Raw genomic sequence first — 18,582 nt, 5'->3', positions numbered from 1 at the left:
TTATCTGCCCCTGAATTTTGGATATTAAAGCCAGACACAAATCAGTTAATTTGAACACATTCAATTTATATAAATCCAGGCTCTGAGTCTTATATTTAAACATGGTAGCAACAGGAGAAGAAAATTTTGCCAGGTATAAAAAGAAGCACAGAAAGACTGCTTGTCTAAGGCTCTTTTCAGTAATAATGTCATCAGCCCTTCCATAAAGTGACCACTCTGCACAAAAAACCCCAACCAAATAAAAAACCTACCTGGTTAAAAACAGATTAAAATTTTTTTCAGTGAAAACTGAATTTAAAAAGTAAACTCTCCTAATACAGACAATTTATAGTCAAATTTTATCAACAGACAATTTTTCAAATTAAGAAAATGTACCTCTTTGGATAAACGTGTAAACAAGTCTCCTCCCCTGAGAAAGTCCAAAATAAGATACAGCTTCCCTTCTGTTTGAAAAGCTGAAAAGATCAATTAAAAAAATTAAGTATCACCTAGTTTATCCTGATCAGGAAAACAACATACCAAATAGTTCACCCTTATTTTCACTATCAAAATGAATTCTTCCTTCTCTTTTGTGGAAAAATGTATTGAAATGAATTATGTAATTGATCCTCTATTATGGACCAAGTAATTCCCATGCTATGTGAAAGTAAAGCAAATCACCAATAAAATTTCTTAAAAAATAAGCTTTCTTAAGGTAGCTAGCATTTCATTCCAGATTTTGAAGGAAGTAGCCAGATTTAAAAGGGTAAACTAGTAACTAGCCCATCTTTTAAAATGCCTAGGAACTCCTCTTAACAGAGATATTTAGTTTAGTTTGCAAAAGAATGGCAAGCAAAATAGTGAAAAGTACATAATTTAACCCACATCAGAAAATGAGAGAGACATGAGGTTTAGCTATAGGAAAAAACAAATGCTAAAAGAAAAATATGAACTGAAAAAAACCCAAATCAAAGCAACTAGAAACTCCACTTTTTTTTCACATATTAAAAGGACTGATATCCTCTCCCTTACACTTAAGTATTGTTACAGCTGCTCAAACTATTAAATTAAAATGCTACCAAATTTGCTGAAAGTAGAATTAGTGCCATTGCATCCATTTTCGAAAAGTAAACAAAGCAACTGTAAGGAACAACTTAAAAGGTGTATGTCATACCGAAGATTGGAGGTTTTGGAAAATAACAGCTAATTATTAATAGATAACTGCTTTTTAATAACACAAAGGGCTACAAACTCCTAGTCCCATAAAGATTTAACACTGCACTGAAGTCAGCCATGTGCTTGTTTTGCATGAGAATTATTACAGAGCAAGTCTTGCACAATTGGGACTTAACACACTAAAGCTCTTGGATTCTCTGAACCACAAAGCAAGTATTAGGAACTATCTTGACAAACATTTTGACGTGATAAAAATTCATTTTTCTGCAACTCACCATAATGTAACTTGACAATAAAAGGATGGTTAACTTCAACTAGGATATCACGTTCCATTTTTGTCCGAACTCGATCTCGAACTACAACAGAAGAGCAAGCAAGATTCAGGGGAAAAAGAAAATACATTATGAATCCAGATAATCAGTATTTCTCCTATGTTTCCTGATGTATTTCACATTGTGTCCTGTAATATTATAATTATCTGCAGATCAGGTCAGTATAATGTACACAGCTGAGAACTGAGAGAATTTATTCCACTTTTTTTTCTGATAAATATCTATGCATTTTTATCTGCTTCAGTTTGTGCTATTGTCAAAACCTGACACTGGGCAAACAAATTTAACACAAGCATATGAGAAAACATAACTGCCCTTCAGTCTGCACTATACTTAGTTAACCTTTTAAACATTAGAGCAAAACTGTCACAGCTATGTATAGAAAACATTCTACTATTGAAAAGCATAGAGAATTAAAGTTACAGCAAAATGAACTTACAGCATAAATATAATCATATTATCATAAAGATATTGAGTTAAACCAATATAAAGAGCTCACATTAAGATATTAAGTAATTGAGAATTTGAAACGGAATTTCACTTCCTTGATTATAAACTTAAAATAAAAACGCTGTTGATTCAACATAGCGTATAGTTCAGATTATCTTTTTGATTTTAAGAATGTTTACTGAGAGTAAACGTTCATAGAGAAATATATCAGACATTAGAAGCAGATGCAGCTCAAGCTGCCTGTGCTGTCCCTCCATGGTGGCTCAGAATGGGACATGTAAATGCTCCTGTGCCACGGGAGAGTGGCATAAACCCAGACGAGCATCACATGCAGATGCCCCATGTAACAGCGCTGCCAATGCAGGAATACAGGCAGGGTGGTCAGCTGAGCTTCAGCTGTTCTCCACAACTCTCCTGCCAACTCCAGTCAGTGCTTGGTTCCCATCTGAAGCTCTGAATCTGCCAGGACACAGACAAAATTCAGAACTCTACACGGGTGAGAGCTATCAAAGTTTGCTTTCAGTGGTTTAAGATGTTGCTTTTTCTCTTATTCTATATTTTGTTACTGCTCCTTTCAGAAATTTTGTATCTTCCTGAACAAAGCACCCCAGAACAATGAAGTCCAGTCCGAAGTTTAAGTTGACAGCATTCCTTGTACAGTTAACAAGCCAGAGTTCTCAGTCATTAAAACATAACAAGGCAGAAATTAAAAAAAAAAAAGACAAAAAGCAAAAGAGCAAAAGGGTATTTAGGCGTTGATCTATCTTTTCCCAGAAACAGGGACTTATAATAATACAGGTACTCATGAAAAAGTTATATAGATACATTTTCACAATTTAATACAGCTATCAAGTTCCCATCTGCCTGCAGAATACATTCCTAAAAATGGAAGCACACGAAATAAGCTCTCAAACACAGAGCAAACATCATATTTGAATGTTGACCTTTGTATCTAAAGCCATTAAAATGTCACAAGATGGTTGTGAGGTTTCAGAGTTTCAGCAGTTCATCTGAATTATGAGATTGAAATTCAGAATATTCTGGTTTTTTTAGGCAGGTTCAGTTGAGAAAAAATCTGAAAGACTTTCAAGTGCCTGCAGCTATGCAACAGTTACATGGAAAGTGCAGACTTACAAAACTCCAAGCAAAAAAATTGTTAAGAACTGAGCTCATTTCAGACATTAGCATTAGCCATTATTTGACTTGACATCTGACTTTTGTTTGACTACAATTTCCATATGCATTCTACTAGAAGCACCCATTTTTCTTAATACATTTGATGCCAGACACTCTAGCAATGTTTTGGCTCTGTTTCTCTCTCCCCATCATAAAGGGGCACTGAAAGATGACACCTATCATAGTGTATTAATAAACTAGTCTCTGCAGTAAACAAAATTGTATGTATGTATTCTTGTATTTGCTATAAACATTAAAAAGTTGGACTGTGTAGTTACATCAATGTGCTCTGGCTAATACAGCTGCATTCCTAAGAAAATATTCTCTCTAAATTTGATTTGTGGATCAGGTATGCTGTTTTCAAGTGTGGTCTTTTTATCTTTAATTATAGAACAAAAAAACCCCCAACTTTTATGAAATAGATTTGAAAAAGCTAAAGAAACAGACTAATCAAGTAATACACTTTATTATTAAAATATATAGTATTATATATAAGTAAAAGTTGTAATTGTGGAAAACAGAATTAATTCCAGTTAATTTCATAATAAAGTTTCAACAGTAACCTTAATTTGCTTGCAACTCTGCTCCTCCTAAAACATGAATAAAAAGCAAGTAGCACATGAAAAGCACTGATAATCCAGACACAAAATGCTGAGGACTGTTGCATCTTCCTGATGGTGTTACCTTTCTGCTCAAGCCTTTTGCATCTTTTCTGCTCAAGCCTTTTCAATCCTTGAAATCTTAGTGCCCCAGAGAGTCTCCTTTCCCAATTAAAAGTCATGCCCCCAGTTTCAGTATTTATCAGTCTCTGCCATCTGTAGGCAAAACAGCTTGGACTGTAATTTTTACACCCAAGGTTAAACTGCAATCAAAAGGTGATGAAGAGAAGCCCTCAAACATCTTAAAAAAGCAACTGCTGAGTGACCTTTGACCAGTCCTGAGCTGTTAACAGGCTGGGGAATGAAAGGCTATTGAGGATATTAATGTATCTTAAATGACTGGAAATCAATTTCACAAAAATAGGAAGTAAATAATGAGAGTGACACGTGCCACAAACCACAAAGGAATCAAAATATAGGAAACTGCTCAAATACACACCCTCTGTAATAGTTTTAAGTATAAGATCTGTGTGACAGACATTTAGCACCAGATCTTCAGTGAAAAAGTTTCAACGTTTTAGCAGAAGTTAATGATTCAATGTTTTTGTTCCCTCCATCATTGTATATATATTTTGAGATAGAACTATATGTTAAAACTGAAATTCAACATAATAATTAGTAACATAGGTAAAGCACTACAAGCTGTTGGAACCATCCCAAAATTATAATTTCAGTTTCAGTACAGTAGTGAATTAAAAGAACTTCACATAGACAAAACTATTAAACAGTGGCATAAAAGAATAAGCATACAGTCTGGTTAAGGTATTAGCACAAAAGACGACTAATTATGATCTACAGTAAAAATTTCTTTTGTCTTACAGAATTATCTGAGACAGAATTGAGATTGCTCAGGCTTAAGCTTACTTTGCTACTGATAGCATTCAAGGTCAAAACCACCCAAGAAACAGATGAATTCACAGCTTTTTTTGCTCAAGTAATTTAGATGATTAACTTAAGATTTTATAAAATACATTCTACATCGAGATCATGGACCAAAAGTTTTGGGCACATGTACTGTATACGCCTGTTTTAAAAAAAAAGACTAAGTCATGTGCTTAGAACTTCTAGAATAAAACAGCCAATATAATGCACTTTTAAATATCATGACCTAATTATAAACTGAGCAAAAGGCATTAACTGTATCCTTGGTGACACACAGCAAAGGGAAAACGGAAGGATATTAAGTTTCAAATAACAGCTCAGGAGCAAGTCAGGTGGCAGATGTAACACAACCACTCTATTAAACCACCATCACCTACAGACAGCAGCAAGGGAAGGAACCTGCTCTTCCCTCTAACTACCAACATGGTACTGCTAAACCTTAATCCTTCCAGATTTACAATACAAAGCAGTGTATTCTGCTATTTCCTGTTCCAGAGACAAAAGCTGTAAGACAGAATCTGTAGAGCAGCATCTGTGTAAAGACTAAGTTTTGGTAGAATGTCCCTGATTTATCTTTTCTATTTTCCTTTCCTTGTTCTGAACAGCACTTACCTTTCAAGGTGGCCTTTTTCAATACCTTCATTGCATAAAGCTGTCTAGCATCTGATCCTGAGATTTTTTTGACAAGGAAGACCTGCATTGAAAAATAGAAAGAATTCTTAAAAGAAAATAAAAGCAGGTCAGATTAATGTATTTTGCTATGAAATTCAAATCAGTATGATTTCAATGAAACCAAATTTGACAGTTTTAGATTTTGCACAGCCATTTTTTTCCCTTTTTTTCCTTCTATTCTTTCATTTCATAATCTAAAAGGTTCATTCAAGATATTCTGCCAAATTAATTTTGGTTTAATTCAAGTGATTTCATTGAGTAAAAAAAGGATGAATTTAGATTCTCTCAGAAATTCACACAAATTTGAAACACAAAAATCAGCTTTTTCAAACTAATCTCTAGTTTTATCTTACTGAAGTTCATAGGATTGCACAGGAAATGTGGTAATAAAATAATTTTCAGATATGAGAAGTATGTGAATAAATTTTGATCCAGAAACCTATATAATTCAAAGTATAACTATATAACTTCCAAAAAATTACCTAGAGTGCATGAACCAATAAAGGACAACCAGCATCAATTAAAGGGTGTTTCATTTCCTTCGCCAGTATCATGGGATTTCTTGAGTGGGATTGCTTTTAATGCCTTTAACACAAAGTTAATTCCAGCAGAGACAAATTTTAGATTTAGAAATGAAAAAATTTCTGGCTATGTACATGCATAGAGGCATGTTGTGGTACATGAGAAAGTTAAAAAATGTTTTATGAAATCAGTTTGATGTCTGTTTTTGTGCCCAATTCTCATTTACATTAATTTTGCATTACCCAGAGGCTACCAGAGCATCATAAAAAGACCTAGAAAACCATGCAGCTTTACTCTTTTTAAACTAAACTTGAAGTAGCAACATCTTCACTAATTATTAGAACAAAGGGATTTATGGATTTTTTTGGTATTAATAGTTTTTGCATAAAGGCTAAGACAACTGAGGACAAGACTGGCATTTTTGCAGAAATTTGAGTCAGCTAGACAGTTGGTTATTTTTGCTTTTTAAAAACTCACATTACCCCTTCTCCCTTCTGTTATAGTACTGAATTTAGTGTTACCAATAAAACAAAAGGGATTGCTGAAATGATAATTTATTATCTTACTTTTCCTTGCCCTTGAATGATTTACTTCTCGTGATCTGAGAGTTTCCAAATAAAAATTTGCTTATGATTCTGGATAAAACCAAACCTTCAGAATCAGGGTTCTCAGTGAATTCATTCTAGTATGAGTACAAAATATTATAATTTCTAAGCACCTAGATTTCCAAACTTAACTGGAACAATAATGTGACTTACAGTAACGTACTACCACCAAAAGAGAACTGGACCTATTATTCTAATTTCACCCATATCCAAGATGGATTTTTTACATGCTAGAGCTAGCATCACATTCAGAACTGCAATTAAGGCCGAAAATGGATGTAAAGGCTCTGTTGTCTTGCATTTCATATTCCACTCAGTCCAGATTATATGTCTTGCCATATGAACCTAATGTTTTGCTTTCAAGTTGGATTTGGACAACTAGAAATACAAAAAATGTATGCCTAGTGAGATCTCAGTACTCATGAAATGTTAGAAACATTGAGTCTTTAACAATGTACATGTATCAATGTACATTTCACCTCAAAAGATTATGACAGAAAATGCCAGCATGAACATGATTGGGGTGTATCATGTTTACTTCAGTAGCCATTATTGCCTAAAATTTGTTCATTGCAACTGCAATATGCTACAAAAACCAGCTTCTGAACTGGTCCTACCATTAGCAAGCAACAAGGAATACTTACAAAAAAACCTTTCAACCCTCACCTTCTCAAATAGAGGAGTAGTTATGGAAGAATAACATCTTAACAGTGAATATCCAATTATTTTATATCAAGCCATTTTTTCTATTGAACTTTGAAATCCACATATCATGCAAACATGAAAAAAATTACTGCTTTAGAAAAATCTGCCACAATTACAGTGCCTAGTTAGTGCTAATTTAGAAAGCAGTTTTCACTTGCAATATTGTCTTAATGCAAAACCATAGCCGTTCTGAATATTTCACTGCCAGTATTCAATGTTATATTCCTGAAAAATTGGCTCCACAAGAGCTCAGTTACCAACCTTTCCAAAGGATCCTTGTCCTAGTACTTTCAGAAGTTCAAACTGTGAAGGGTCTGCTTTCTCATGTCCTTCCTTTACATGGTGAGTTATTGCAATTTCTTTGATACTTCCTTCTTCCTGTCAGAGGAAAACAGCGGAATAAATTTAGATTAATGGTTTACAAATGTTTACAAATTCACAATATGTTGAAAAATACCAGCGCCACTGAACCTGATGAACTAGATGATGCCAAATATAGGCAAAAACGATTTAGCAATGCCATTTGCATAATTAAGACACACAGACAGCACTATTCAGTGACAATGTGGCTTAAACTTTTAGAGATGCACCAGGATCCAGACAATAGGAAAGCTGACAAAAGTCAGCAATTCCAAAGCTTTTTTCCTTAGGCCCATTTTATTGGATTCATACTTCTGTTCTAGATTCACACCTAGAAATGGTTTAATGGAAACCAATCTTCTTAAGAATTAAGTCCTCTTAAAGCACACCTAGAGTGTATTAAATGGATCAGATGTCTTTGGAAAGCCCTCCTTTTCAACACTTGAATGAGGACTACTGCCCACCTTTATAAGACACTGTAAGACTCAAGACATTTCCACACTAAGAGACACTCTCCACTCCAACTTCAGCAGCAGGCTCCACTTGCCACTGAGAAAATTCTGTTGAAGAAAATAATCTACCTTTCTTCTCAAGGAGAGTCTACCCAATAAAAGCTGCCCGGTCTTCATCATTTCCCCTTCTGTGACAAACTGGTCACCAGAAAGCTCTAAGCAGCAGTGAATCTTCTTGTCTTTTTGTGCTCTGCACTTAATTCAGTGCTTTGTGCACTGAATTTGAAAATCCCCTGAAAAGTGACACTCCTTGCCACAAAAGGAAAGAATTTCAGAATTTATCAGCATCAAGTAAGTAACAAACCTGCTCTTTTGTTAATCATCTGTGTATCTATCTAGGCATTATATGCAATGCAATCTACTGTAAGTTAACACACAACTCAACTGCCAGTTAACATACAGAAAGCAATATACTTCCTATAGTTTCAACTTCTTGTTCATTCTCTTTCTATTTCTTCTGCAGGTTAAAGTGAATAAAATAAAACTGAGAATTCTTTTCATCTATTTAATGAGGAACTCTTAGACCTGTTTCACAGAATTGCACACTGGTCCAGACTGAAAGGGACCTCTGGAGATCATCTTGTCTAGCCCTAAACCCCCTGCTCAAGCAGGGCCACCCAGAGCCAGCTGTCCAGGACCATATCCAGGCAGGTTCTGAATACCTCCAGGGATGGTGACAACCTCCCTGGGCAGGCTGTGCCAGGGCTCAGTCAGCCTGACAGTGAAACTCGTGTATTTCCATTTTTGCCTATTGCCTCTGGTCCTGCCACTGGGCAGCACAGAAAAGCTCTTTGCACCCTCCCTTCAGGCTGGTCAACATGGTTTCACCATCGTGAATCCATGCTGAATAACCCCAGCTACCTTTTTGTCCTTCATGTATACAGAAATGGTTAGTTTTTCCATTGTTTTTCTGGGGATTAAGGCTGGGCTGACCAACCCTGAAGCCTCCTTCTTGCCCTTTTTGAAGATAGGAGTTGACATTTGCTTTCCTTCAGTCCTCAGTCACCTCTCCCACTCATCATGATAATTAGAAAATAATCAAGAGTGGCCTCACAATGAGAGCTGCCAGGTCCCTTGGCACTCATGAGCATCCTTTCAGAGCCACAGACTTAGGTACACCCTGTTTGCTTAAGTATTCTCTAACCTATCCAGTGGCAGAACCTGAGGGAATGGCCTGAAGTTGTGTCAGGAGAGGTTTAGGTTGGATATTAGGAAGAGGTTCTTCACCCAGAGGGCAGCTGGGCACTGGAACAGGCTCCCCAGAAAAGTGCTCACAGCACCAAGCAGGACAGAGCTCAAGAAGCATTTGGTCAATGCTCTCAGGCGCATGCTGTGACTCCTGCGGATGGTGCTGTGCAGAACCTGGAGCTGGACCTCAATGATCTTGATGAGTCCCTTCCACCTCAGCATATTCTCTGATTTTCCTCCAAGAATATGTCTTCCTTGCTCCAAACTTTATCTATATGCACCAAAAGGTGTGCTAATTATAGTGATAGGTTAGTAGAGGCAGAGTTCTAAAACTGTTTCTGAAGCACTAATTTGCAAGTTTTTCAAGCAGTCTCCAAAATGTATGTGCATGAATTAGTGTTGAAAGTATCCTTTTGCATCTGATCATTTCAGTACTGTGTCTAAATGCACAGCAACTGTCCACCCAGGCCAGCATGTTCCAACATATGCTTCTCCCAGACAGACAATTCTTTTAAAATAAAGAATCTTTTGAAAAAGATTACAGACGAAGTTGGAAAAAAGCTGCACATAAGAAATCCTGAGCATATATGTGTGAGAGTCTGTACACATTAAAAAAAATCCAGCACATGATTTGGAATAATGCACAGAACATGCTGGCAACTTTTAAAACCAGGCAGTGAAAAAAGATACTTTAATGTGAAGAATAGTTTTAAGAGTAGTTTTAGAATACCCAAGACAAATCCAAGATGACCAATAAATTTAGGTGCCTGTTTCTGCTGTAAGACAGCCAAAATTTTGTGTGTGTGCACACAGGCATGCTGAGTACTCCACCTAATAACCTCAACTCTTCTGTCTTTTCAGGAAAAAAATGCTACCATTGTCGACTCCAGGCTGAATCTTTACAGAGTCTGAAAGAAATATAGTTTCCTTCTACTTGTCAATGGAATAAATTGCTGATGGACATTTTCAGTTTTATCTTTTAAATTAGTATGTGATAAATTGGATTACATACTACTTAAACCACCCACTGAATCTTAGAGAATCCCAAGGGAGGAACAGAATAGCTCAGCAAAACAGACTGCCAAGTACACATTATTTCAGATACTTCGATCCATTTCTGTTTAACTGTTTTATCTATTTGCTCCCTGGCAATCTTGGGAAAGTCAAAAACATGTGAAACAGAACTTTCCCAAATCTTTGTTATCGACTCCCTTCAGGGACACAAAGCAATCACGTGGACATAAGAAGGACATGGAACTGCTGCAGCAAGTCCAGAGGAGGCCACAAAGTTGATAAGGGGACTGGAGCACCTCCCCTATGAAGACAGGCTGAGAAAGTTGGGGTTGTTCAGCCTGGAGCAGAAAAGGTTATGTGGAGACCCCATAGCAACCTGCCACTATCTGAAGGGGGAGGTGAAGATGTTCTCTTTATCAAGAACTGTAGTGATAGGACAGGGAGTAATGGGTACAAACTGAAAGAGGGGAAATTTAGGTTAGGTATTAGGAAGAAATTCTTTACTGTGAGGATGGTGAGACAATGGACCAGGTTGCCCAGGCAGGTTGTAGATGCCCCAACCCTGTAAGTTTTCAAGGCCTTACTGGATAAGGCCTTGAGCAACCTGATCTAGTGGGAGGTGTCCTTCCACAGGGCAGGAGAATTAGAATTAGATGACCTTTAAGGTCCCTTCCAACCCAAACCATTCTATGATTCTACATTGCTTTAAGAGCATTATAAATCTCAAGAACAAGAAAAGAAGAAAATATATTAACTTGTTCTCTATACACAAACAAAAATTATTTTTGAATGCAATGCAATTATTATGCAACCAACTTTCCAGTGGTTATTTTGGGCACCCTCTAAAAAGCAAAACAAACCCAAACCAACCACTTCACATTCCTGATACTAAGAGAATATTCCCAGACTTTGCTGTTTCTCAGGGTGCAGATACTCTTCAGTCCATAAAAGGCAGACCTAATAGAACTCTGTTTTAAATGAAAAGGAACTCAAATGATATCCAACTTTAGTTGGTCCATAACGCATGTTTGGGAGCAAGATTTATGATGAGTGGTTGCCCACAAATTTGCAGTTTCCTTTTCTGACATAAATGCTGAATGTTTGTTATTTTAACCTAAACAGTGTTCTGCAAATGCAGTTAAAAATACAAAAGCTGAGCATTTTAGAGAAACACAAATTATATGCAGAGGTCATCAACCTTCACTATCTACCAGAATTAAAATACAAGTCTTACACATTGTAGAAAGAAATCTCTATTCTCAATCAACTGCACTAATTACGTCAGATGATAGATGTCATCTTACAGTAAACTAGAAGAGAAACCAGCCGTTCCATCTGGTGCTGAATCTGTCTTAAGGTCTGCCCCAATCATTCCCTGATACTTGGTAAAAACATTGGTCTCATGTGATGAATTCAAAATAAATGAAATGATTTATAGGGTGCTGGAATATGAGGGTCCTCCTCTCCTTTCTTCCATTCCTTGACAGCTTTCACTCGAGCGCAGTCAGTCACTCACCACTGAACTGGGCATTGCAATGGTGGGATCTTCCTTCCAGTTGTAACTATACCCTAAATGCCTACATTTTATTTCTGTTATTTATAAGCTTTGAAATCTTCCTTTCTCTCAAGCATTATACCACAGGCAAATGAAGTAAATACCACTACTAAATGAAGTATCAAGGTATGATTTCTTCTTCTAGGCACACAGTTCTCTCAAGGCCTTCACAATAGAAAGATGTAATGTCAAAGAAAGCCATTTAAAAACCCACCCAAAACCACCATGTTAGTCAGCCTAAAGGGGTTGCCACTGGCTTCCACTACAGTGAAACTAAACACAGAATACAAGGAAACAAACAGAAGGTAACATTACTCAGTTTCCTTAACAATGTAAAGTGTTAAATCAACACTGGCCTAGAAGGGAAGTAAGTGACAAACAAGTTTAGGTATGAATTTAAAGCAGGACTTCTCCAGAATAATTTCCTGTACTGATATAGTCTGCCAGTCAGAACTATTCTGGGCAGTATCTCAGTGTAAGTAAGCTCATAGTAATGTACCTCACAATATCTGTCTATGCACAGGAATGCATACGTATACACAGGAAAGAACACCGAATGGACCATATTGCACAATCAAAATCTGAAAGAAAAGCTTTAAAACAAAAAAACCAAAACAGGATTCTGCAACACAAAGGGCAACTCATTTTTCTCTTAAGGAATCAGCTGCAAATTACAATAGAAAACATACTTGCCAGTATAAAAAAAAAAAAGATAGACACTTTCTAGGGAAGCAGTGAAAAACTGTAGAACCATTATTAGGCTATAAAAATAATAGCCTAATCATGTTGCTGAAATAAAAAAGAAAAAAAAAATCAATATTCTAGCTACTTTATGAACATTAAACACTCATTTTGCTTCCAGTAATTGAATTTATATGAATTTCCTTTAGGTTCACTTTTTAATTCAAGAGTAAACTAACTCTGCTGCAACACAGAATACTTGTGTTTGAGATCTTATTACAGGAACAACTCTTAGATAATTTGTTAAAAGGAAACCAGACTTCAACCCTCAAAGAAAGCAGAAGCAGAGTCTTAATAGGTACATATTTCTCAGTAGTAATGAAAAAGCCCAAGAAAAACATGAGTTTATCTATACATAGACTCTTTTGCAATTTACCCTTCAGATCTCTGAATTTTCAGTAAGAGATCTGAAAACTGCTCTGTGTAAAGAAGTGATCAATGCAGAGCTGGATGGCACAAGTTCATCAGCGCAGAACAAGCTGTGTGTTATCTGCAGACCTTTTTCTGAGCAGCTGCTCAGGGACAGCTGAAAAGCTGGTCTAGTACTGCTAAACTGGGCTCTGAATTGGTATCTTGGAGAACTACCAGTAAAATCCACAATACCATTATGACACTTAGTAGTACTTAAAAAGCACCTCAAAAATGGAAGCATTCTTAATCTTCAAATTTTACATAAAAAGGACAGTGAAACAACCAACTAAAGATTCAAATAATTTTAAAAAAGTATAAATGTATGCTCCAATAATGGTAAAAATAATTCACAAGGAAATAGCTCCGAATCATCTAAGACAGTACAGGATTAGATCTGTGCTCTTACTCATAGCAGGAAGAGGAAAGCCATTCAAAATAAGGAATATTAGCACATCTAAACATCATACGAGTCTCACTGCACCTAAAATTCTCAGTCTCAGCTTCCTGAATAAATACATAAGCAAAGTGTGAACATGCACGATGACAAGTGCTTGGCAAAGAAATTTCAAAATATGGAGACAAAAATAGGAAATTCAGCTAGAATTTACTCTTAAAGAGGTGTAAGAATTAGATGTGAATTAACTTAACCAGAACATCAAAAAATAAACTGGTATGTCATGTATGGAATGCTTACTTAGGAAAGATATTCCTGGAAGACAGATTTCTCCTTTTCGAGATACTCAAAATTATGGGACTACGAGTAGAAATATTGTAAACACTTAAATCTTAATAACAGGATGATTTACATAATAGTTATTAAAAGAATAATTAGTTCATCAGCTTCATGATCAGTGACAAAGATTTGAGTATATAGTTTTCAATGCACTGAACGCATAAGTTAAAATTATGATATGTACAAATTACTCCAAAGGGAAAAAGGAGCAGCTACCTAAAAAATGTGAAGTTTTAGTGCAATAATAATAATAATGTAACAGTGTATTTAAATTGTTCCTACACAGAGATGACATTTAAGGGGTGTAAAGTCATGAAGTGACATAGAATTGGAAAGGTAAGAAAAAAAGGTAGAGGGAAACTTTTACAGCTTAAAACATTCAAACATTCAGGTCAAATAGAATGTGACTCTAAAAGTAAACTGGACCTATCCTGAACAGAAAGAATGACTGCATAGTCTCTGCTGTCAGCTTCAGTGAAACTAAACTGAAATCAGATGAAAGATGCCATCAATCAGAAGAACGTTAACCCAAAGCAAGATACCCAAAACTAAGATCCCTAACGAAGATATGCATGCACAAGAAGTTTGGGGTTGGAAAGGTTCAGGAAGATTTTATTTAATTACCATAGTGTGGGGTTCAAATAAAATAAAAGAAAAAAAAAAAATCTTTCTGGTTAACTATGCAGAGACTAACAAAAAACCCAGCAGTTTAGATTAAGGCTTTTTGAAAGAGCACTATTTATTTTTAACATGTTGCAACACTTTGAAAGGAATGGCATTACTTTTTGGATCACTCTGAGGCCTGTTATTGTGGAAAAAGGATGTTGCTATTTGATGACAAAAAAGGAGGAAGAGCAGCTAAAGGCTAAACAAAATAAATGGCTCCTTCACCATGCCCAAATTCCACCTGGAAGCTTCTAACAAATTCAAAAGGAGATTTCTGAGAAAGTTCTCTCCATAAAAAGTTGATTTAGAAAATCCCTGAAGTCATTATTGCATGAGACATGTGATGAATAACCAGCCTATCTTGAGTCCTTTGCATCAGGAAGGGGATATTGAAGATAACACACAACTTCCGCATGCTGTTACAAGAAGGGATTCACAAGAAGTGAGTGCACAAGGCTGCAAGTTCATTTTCCCACAAAATGAACATTACACAGATTAAGGTGAAAATCTCCTCAGAAGTGCAGTGAATTTCAGCTGGCAGATGACTAAGTACTGATCAAAAAAACCTCCCCCCTGCACACTCTTGGCTATACAAAATAGATCAAGAAATACAACACCAAACCTGTAACATCTGAATAAAAGGTTTCATGGCTGAAGAAAAAGGCCATATACCAATCTCTTCTGCATCTAACAGAGACAGAAGTTATGAAATAAAGGACATAAAAAAGAAAAAAAGGACACAACATTAACCCTCACACTCAGTTTAAATAAAACTTCTAATTTTACAACATAAGTTCTGGACAGAAAGAAACCCGTGTCGTACCTTTGCTTTTAGAATTTGAGAAAAACTTGACTATCAGTAGGACTTTTAAATAAACTGCCATTTTCTAGTAAGAGGCACACATGACTAGGACAGATGTGGCTATCCATACTCGAGTTGATCAAAACCCAGTGGGAGGGAAATCTGACACATACAACAAATTCTTGGATAGGTCCGGTAATCCAGGCTGGTAATAAAAGTTCTTCCTGGACTGCAAACATTGTTGACATGCTGACCAAAAATGTAAAAATAAGGTTAAGACTTTGACTTAAGGTAAACATTAGATAAGCAGATTAACAATTTTTAATTTCAATAAATAATTAAAACATTTTGTAATAGCTAAGCCACCTTAAGTAACTGCTGGAGAAATTAATTTAAATACTGATAATTCTGGTTCCAGCATTATGCAAGTTTCACCTTTACCTGTTAATTCTGTACATTGTTACATTCTGTACCTTCTGTTAATTGTACCTGTTTACTCTGCCTTAAGAGAGCAAAGAAGGTACAAAACAGAACCATCTTTGACATACAGTTACTTACCGACTTAAGTCTTAGCTATGACTCAATTTGCTCTTTAAGAACTTTTTCAGATTTTTTCACTGTCAAGTGATTTGCCAGCTTATGTTCTTGTAAGGTCTTCCCTGAATAATGTTTTATTTTTGCTACATGATTGTTCATGTTATCATGGAAGCCTTTGCACCACTGATTTGATGCTGCACGCAGGACAACAGTCCCCACTCTTCCAGCCACAATCCTCCTGCCCTGACCTGCAGTGACCACAGCTGCTAAGGGACCAACCACGGGCTGTGTTTAATGGCACTGAGAGTCCTTTCAACAGTCACTGCCTGACGAAGTCAAGTCACTTGCCCAAACTGTGCAAGATTTTTTTTTCTTATCATACAATTTAGCATTTAACTGTGCCAATAATACTTTTATACTTCTTTTAAACAGACCCTATTAATACATTAAAAAATGTTTGTGGGATACCATCAGAAACTCTTTAGGGAACTGTTTCATAAACATTTTCTGTTTAAAATCACATACTATAATATTTTTAATATCTTTTTTATATGGGGAAAATTTACACATGGGAAACAGCCAGAATCACCATTAGGAAAGATCACAGTTCTGAAACTTCAACTTCTATAGTCAGGAATCAGAACGAGGAAAAAAAATCCTTTGGATAGCTTTAATCACAACAACTAAGTCAAAACTATACTGCCTGTATTGGTGAACACCCCCTTCAAACATCAGCCATCTTTTAAGATAAGACCACAGAGCTCATATCAATTTATGCTGTTGACCACACAATTTTCAAAAAAGGCAAATCCAAGGAACAGAGCTAATTGCAATCTTATTTTTCTCTTGAAAATTGTAGCAGTTTGTAGTTTGTTGAGCAGCAAAGGTACTGCTTTTATAATTTTCCATTTGTTAGTGTTGGTTATGTAGCAACATAGATTTTTCCATTTTCATTACAAAAATAGCAGCTTTGTTTTCACCACTCTCAATCTCTTTTCAGGAACGTTTTGCTTCCTTTCCACAAATGCACATTGCTAAGGCACAGGTACATTCAGTACAAGCAAAGATAAGGCTGAAAACAGAAATATGGATTCCCCAGCAATTCACTTAATACTGCTCCAGTGACAGTTATAGGCTTCCTTTTACTACTTTCTTAGCCTTGACTGTACTGATAAGAGCTTTGCTGGATATGGCTGTATTTGGCAAAATATTTGTCTGTCACAGGCATAATAATGTTGATCCCTATAATCAAATAAACTGCATTTCTGAAGTATTGACTATGATATTAAACCTTGGTGCTGAAGTTACATAAAGCAGTTATGTCCTGTAAGGACAGTAAGCTTATTGGATATCAAGTGATTTTAAAAGGATGACTCAATGTTGGCACAGTTCCCCAGCTCATATACAGAATTTCCTTTTCCTCCCCTCCCTTGAGTCAGGAAGTCTCCTAGATACATTTTTATTTTCCCAACTTGTTATTGAATGTTCAGTATTACCTGAAGGAATGGAACCCTCATTTTGAGCTATAATTTCTGAAGTAATAAAGAGCCAATGAACTGAAAACCAATTACTTTTACTTCTTGCATTAGGTTTCATAGAAATCTTCATTAAGGTAAAAATGGGAGTTGAAAACATGAGGAGTACACCAGTCTAAGTATTTTTAAATATCTCAGATACATTCTATATATATTCATACATTCTATACTTTTTATCCTCCTACCTTTAAACTCAAAACTACTTTAAAAAGAAAATTCACAGTCCAACAAATACTTCACAATCTCTCATTGCTTTGGTAAGCAGTGTTAGTGAGCTAAATCAGGGACTAAAAGCCATTCATTTAATCTGTGACTAATAGTCAATTTGAGTCACTTAACAGAAGTAACCACAACTTATATGCTCATACACAAACAATTGCTCTAAAAAGCAGATTAAAAATTCTGCTTCTGAAGTAGGAATTACTCCAATACAACAAAAAGCAAAACATTACCATGCATAAAATTAAGTCAAGCTGACTTAAGGATATTCTGTATATGTTGTCTGTTTTAGACTACTACCAAAGAAAAGGAAGAGTAGAGCAGAAATTCTAATTAACATGGACATCTCAAGTCATAAATACAGGTTTTTACAATTTATGTCTTTGCTTCTTTTAAAAAGATAGAAAAACTTCCAATTTCCACTAACAGCAAATCACTTGTATACAGCATCTACTGTTTTACCCGGTAGAAAGTAAGATTTCCTAAAAGAAAACTCTATTTGTAAATGTTTCGTTTCAGGGTCTAGGATTTTTTTTTTTAATTATTAAATTGTTAAGTCTCTCAGGGAAAAGAAAATTGTGGAGACGATAAAGAAAAAGTTGTATTTATTCCTTACTCTTTCTACTCTTTTTCATTTCTGGCTTTTTACTACAACAATTTTGAGATCTAGAAGGATGCCTATGTCAATTTGTTCCACATAACCAACTCAAATAATGAAGACTTGCAGACCTGGCTGCTGAGACAGAGCTCCTCCCATTCTTTTGGTTGTACAGATGAAGCAAGATAGGAGTTTGAAGAATGAGTCCTGTCCCAGAGAAACAAGCCAGAGGACAGGTAAGGCCACATGGATACACATGGCTCACCAGGCTAGGAGTGTAATTCTGAAAATGCTTTCTCTCCTAAGAATGAAAATATAAAAGCCAGGACAGAAGCAGGACACTATCCCTTCCTTCCCAAAGAACTGTGAGCAGTAGGTTGTTTAGCAGGCAAGCTCAGGAATTCCAGTAAGCATTTTAAAAGCTCAATGTCACCAAAAGCAGTTTTGCAATGCAGTTCTCTTTTGATCAAACTGCACAAAATTATCTCATGAACTGAAATGTGCTCGTCAGCATTGGAAAAAAATAATCATTGGGTGGAACTTTCATTTCCCA

The 18,582-nt window shown here is 35.9% G+C and overlaps 1 protein-coding gene across 3 annotated transcripts in view; it reads right to left on the bottom strand.

Moving 5' to 3' along the window:
- The window catches only part of RPS6KA3 (ribosomal protein S6 kinase A3), a 75,272-nt gene that overhangs the window by 32,928 nt on the left and 23,762 nt on the right, over positions 1–18,582 (bottom strand). For all 3 annotated transcript variants that reach the window (XM_085050877.1, XM_085050886.1, XM_085050895.1), the window contains 4 exons: positions 7,420–7,536; positions 5,267–5,348; positions 1,431–1,511; positions 376–455 (listed from right to left, as the gene is read on the bottom strand). In XM_085050877.1, coding sequence (XP_084907003.1) covers positions 376–455; positions 1,431–1,511; positions 5,267–5,348; positions 7,420–7,536 — 360 coding nt within the window. The remainder of the gene's footprint in view (positions 1–375; positions 456–1,430; positions 1,512–5,266; positions 5,349–7,419; positions 7,537–18,582) is intronic.

This window comes from Lichenostomus cassidix, chromosome 1, assembly GCF_008360975.1.
Source record: "Lichenostomus cassidix isolate B80296 chromosome 1, HeHo_3.0, whole genome shotgun sequence".
In the NCBI taxonomy this organism is placed as follows: Eukaryota; Metazoa; Chordata; class Aves; order Passeriformes; family Meliphagidae; genus Lichenostomus; species Lichenostomus cassidix.
The sequence above is the reverse complement of the archived record's forward strand: the minus strand, read 5'-3'. Positions and strand labels throughout refer to the sequence as shown.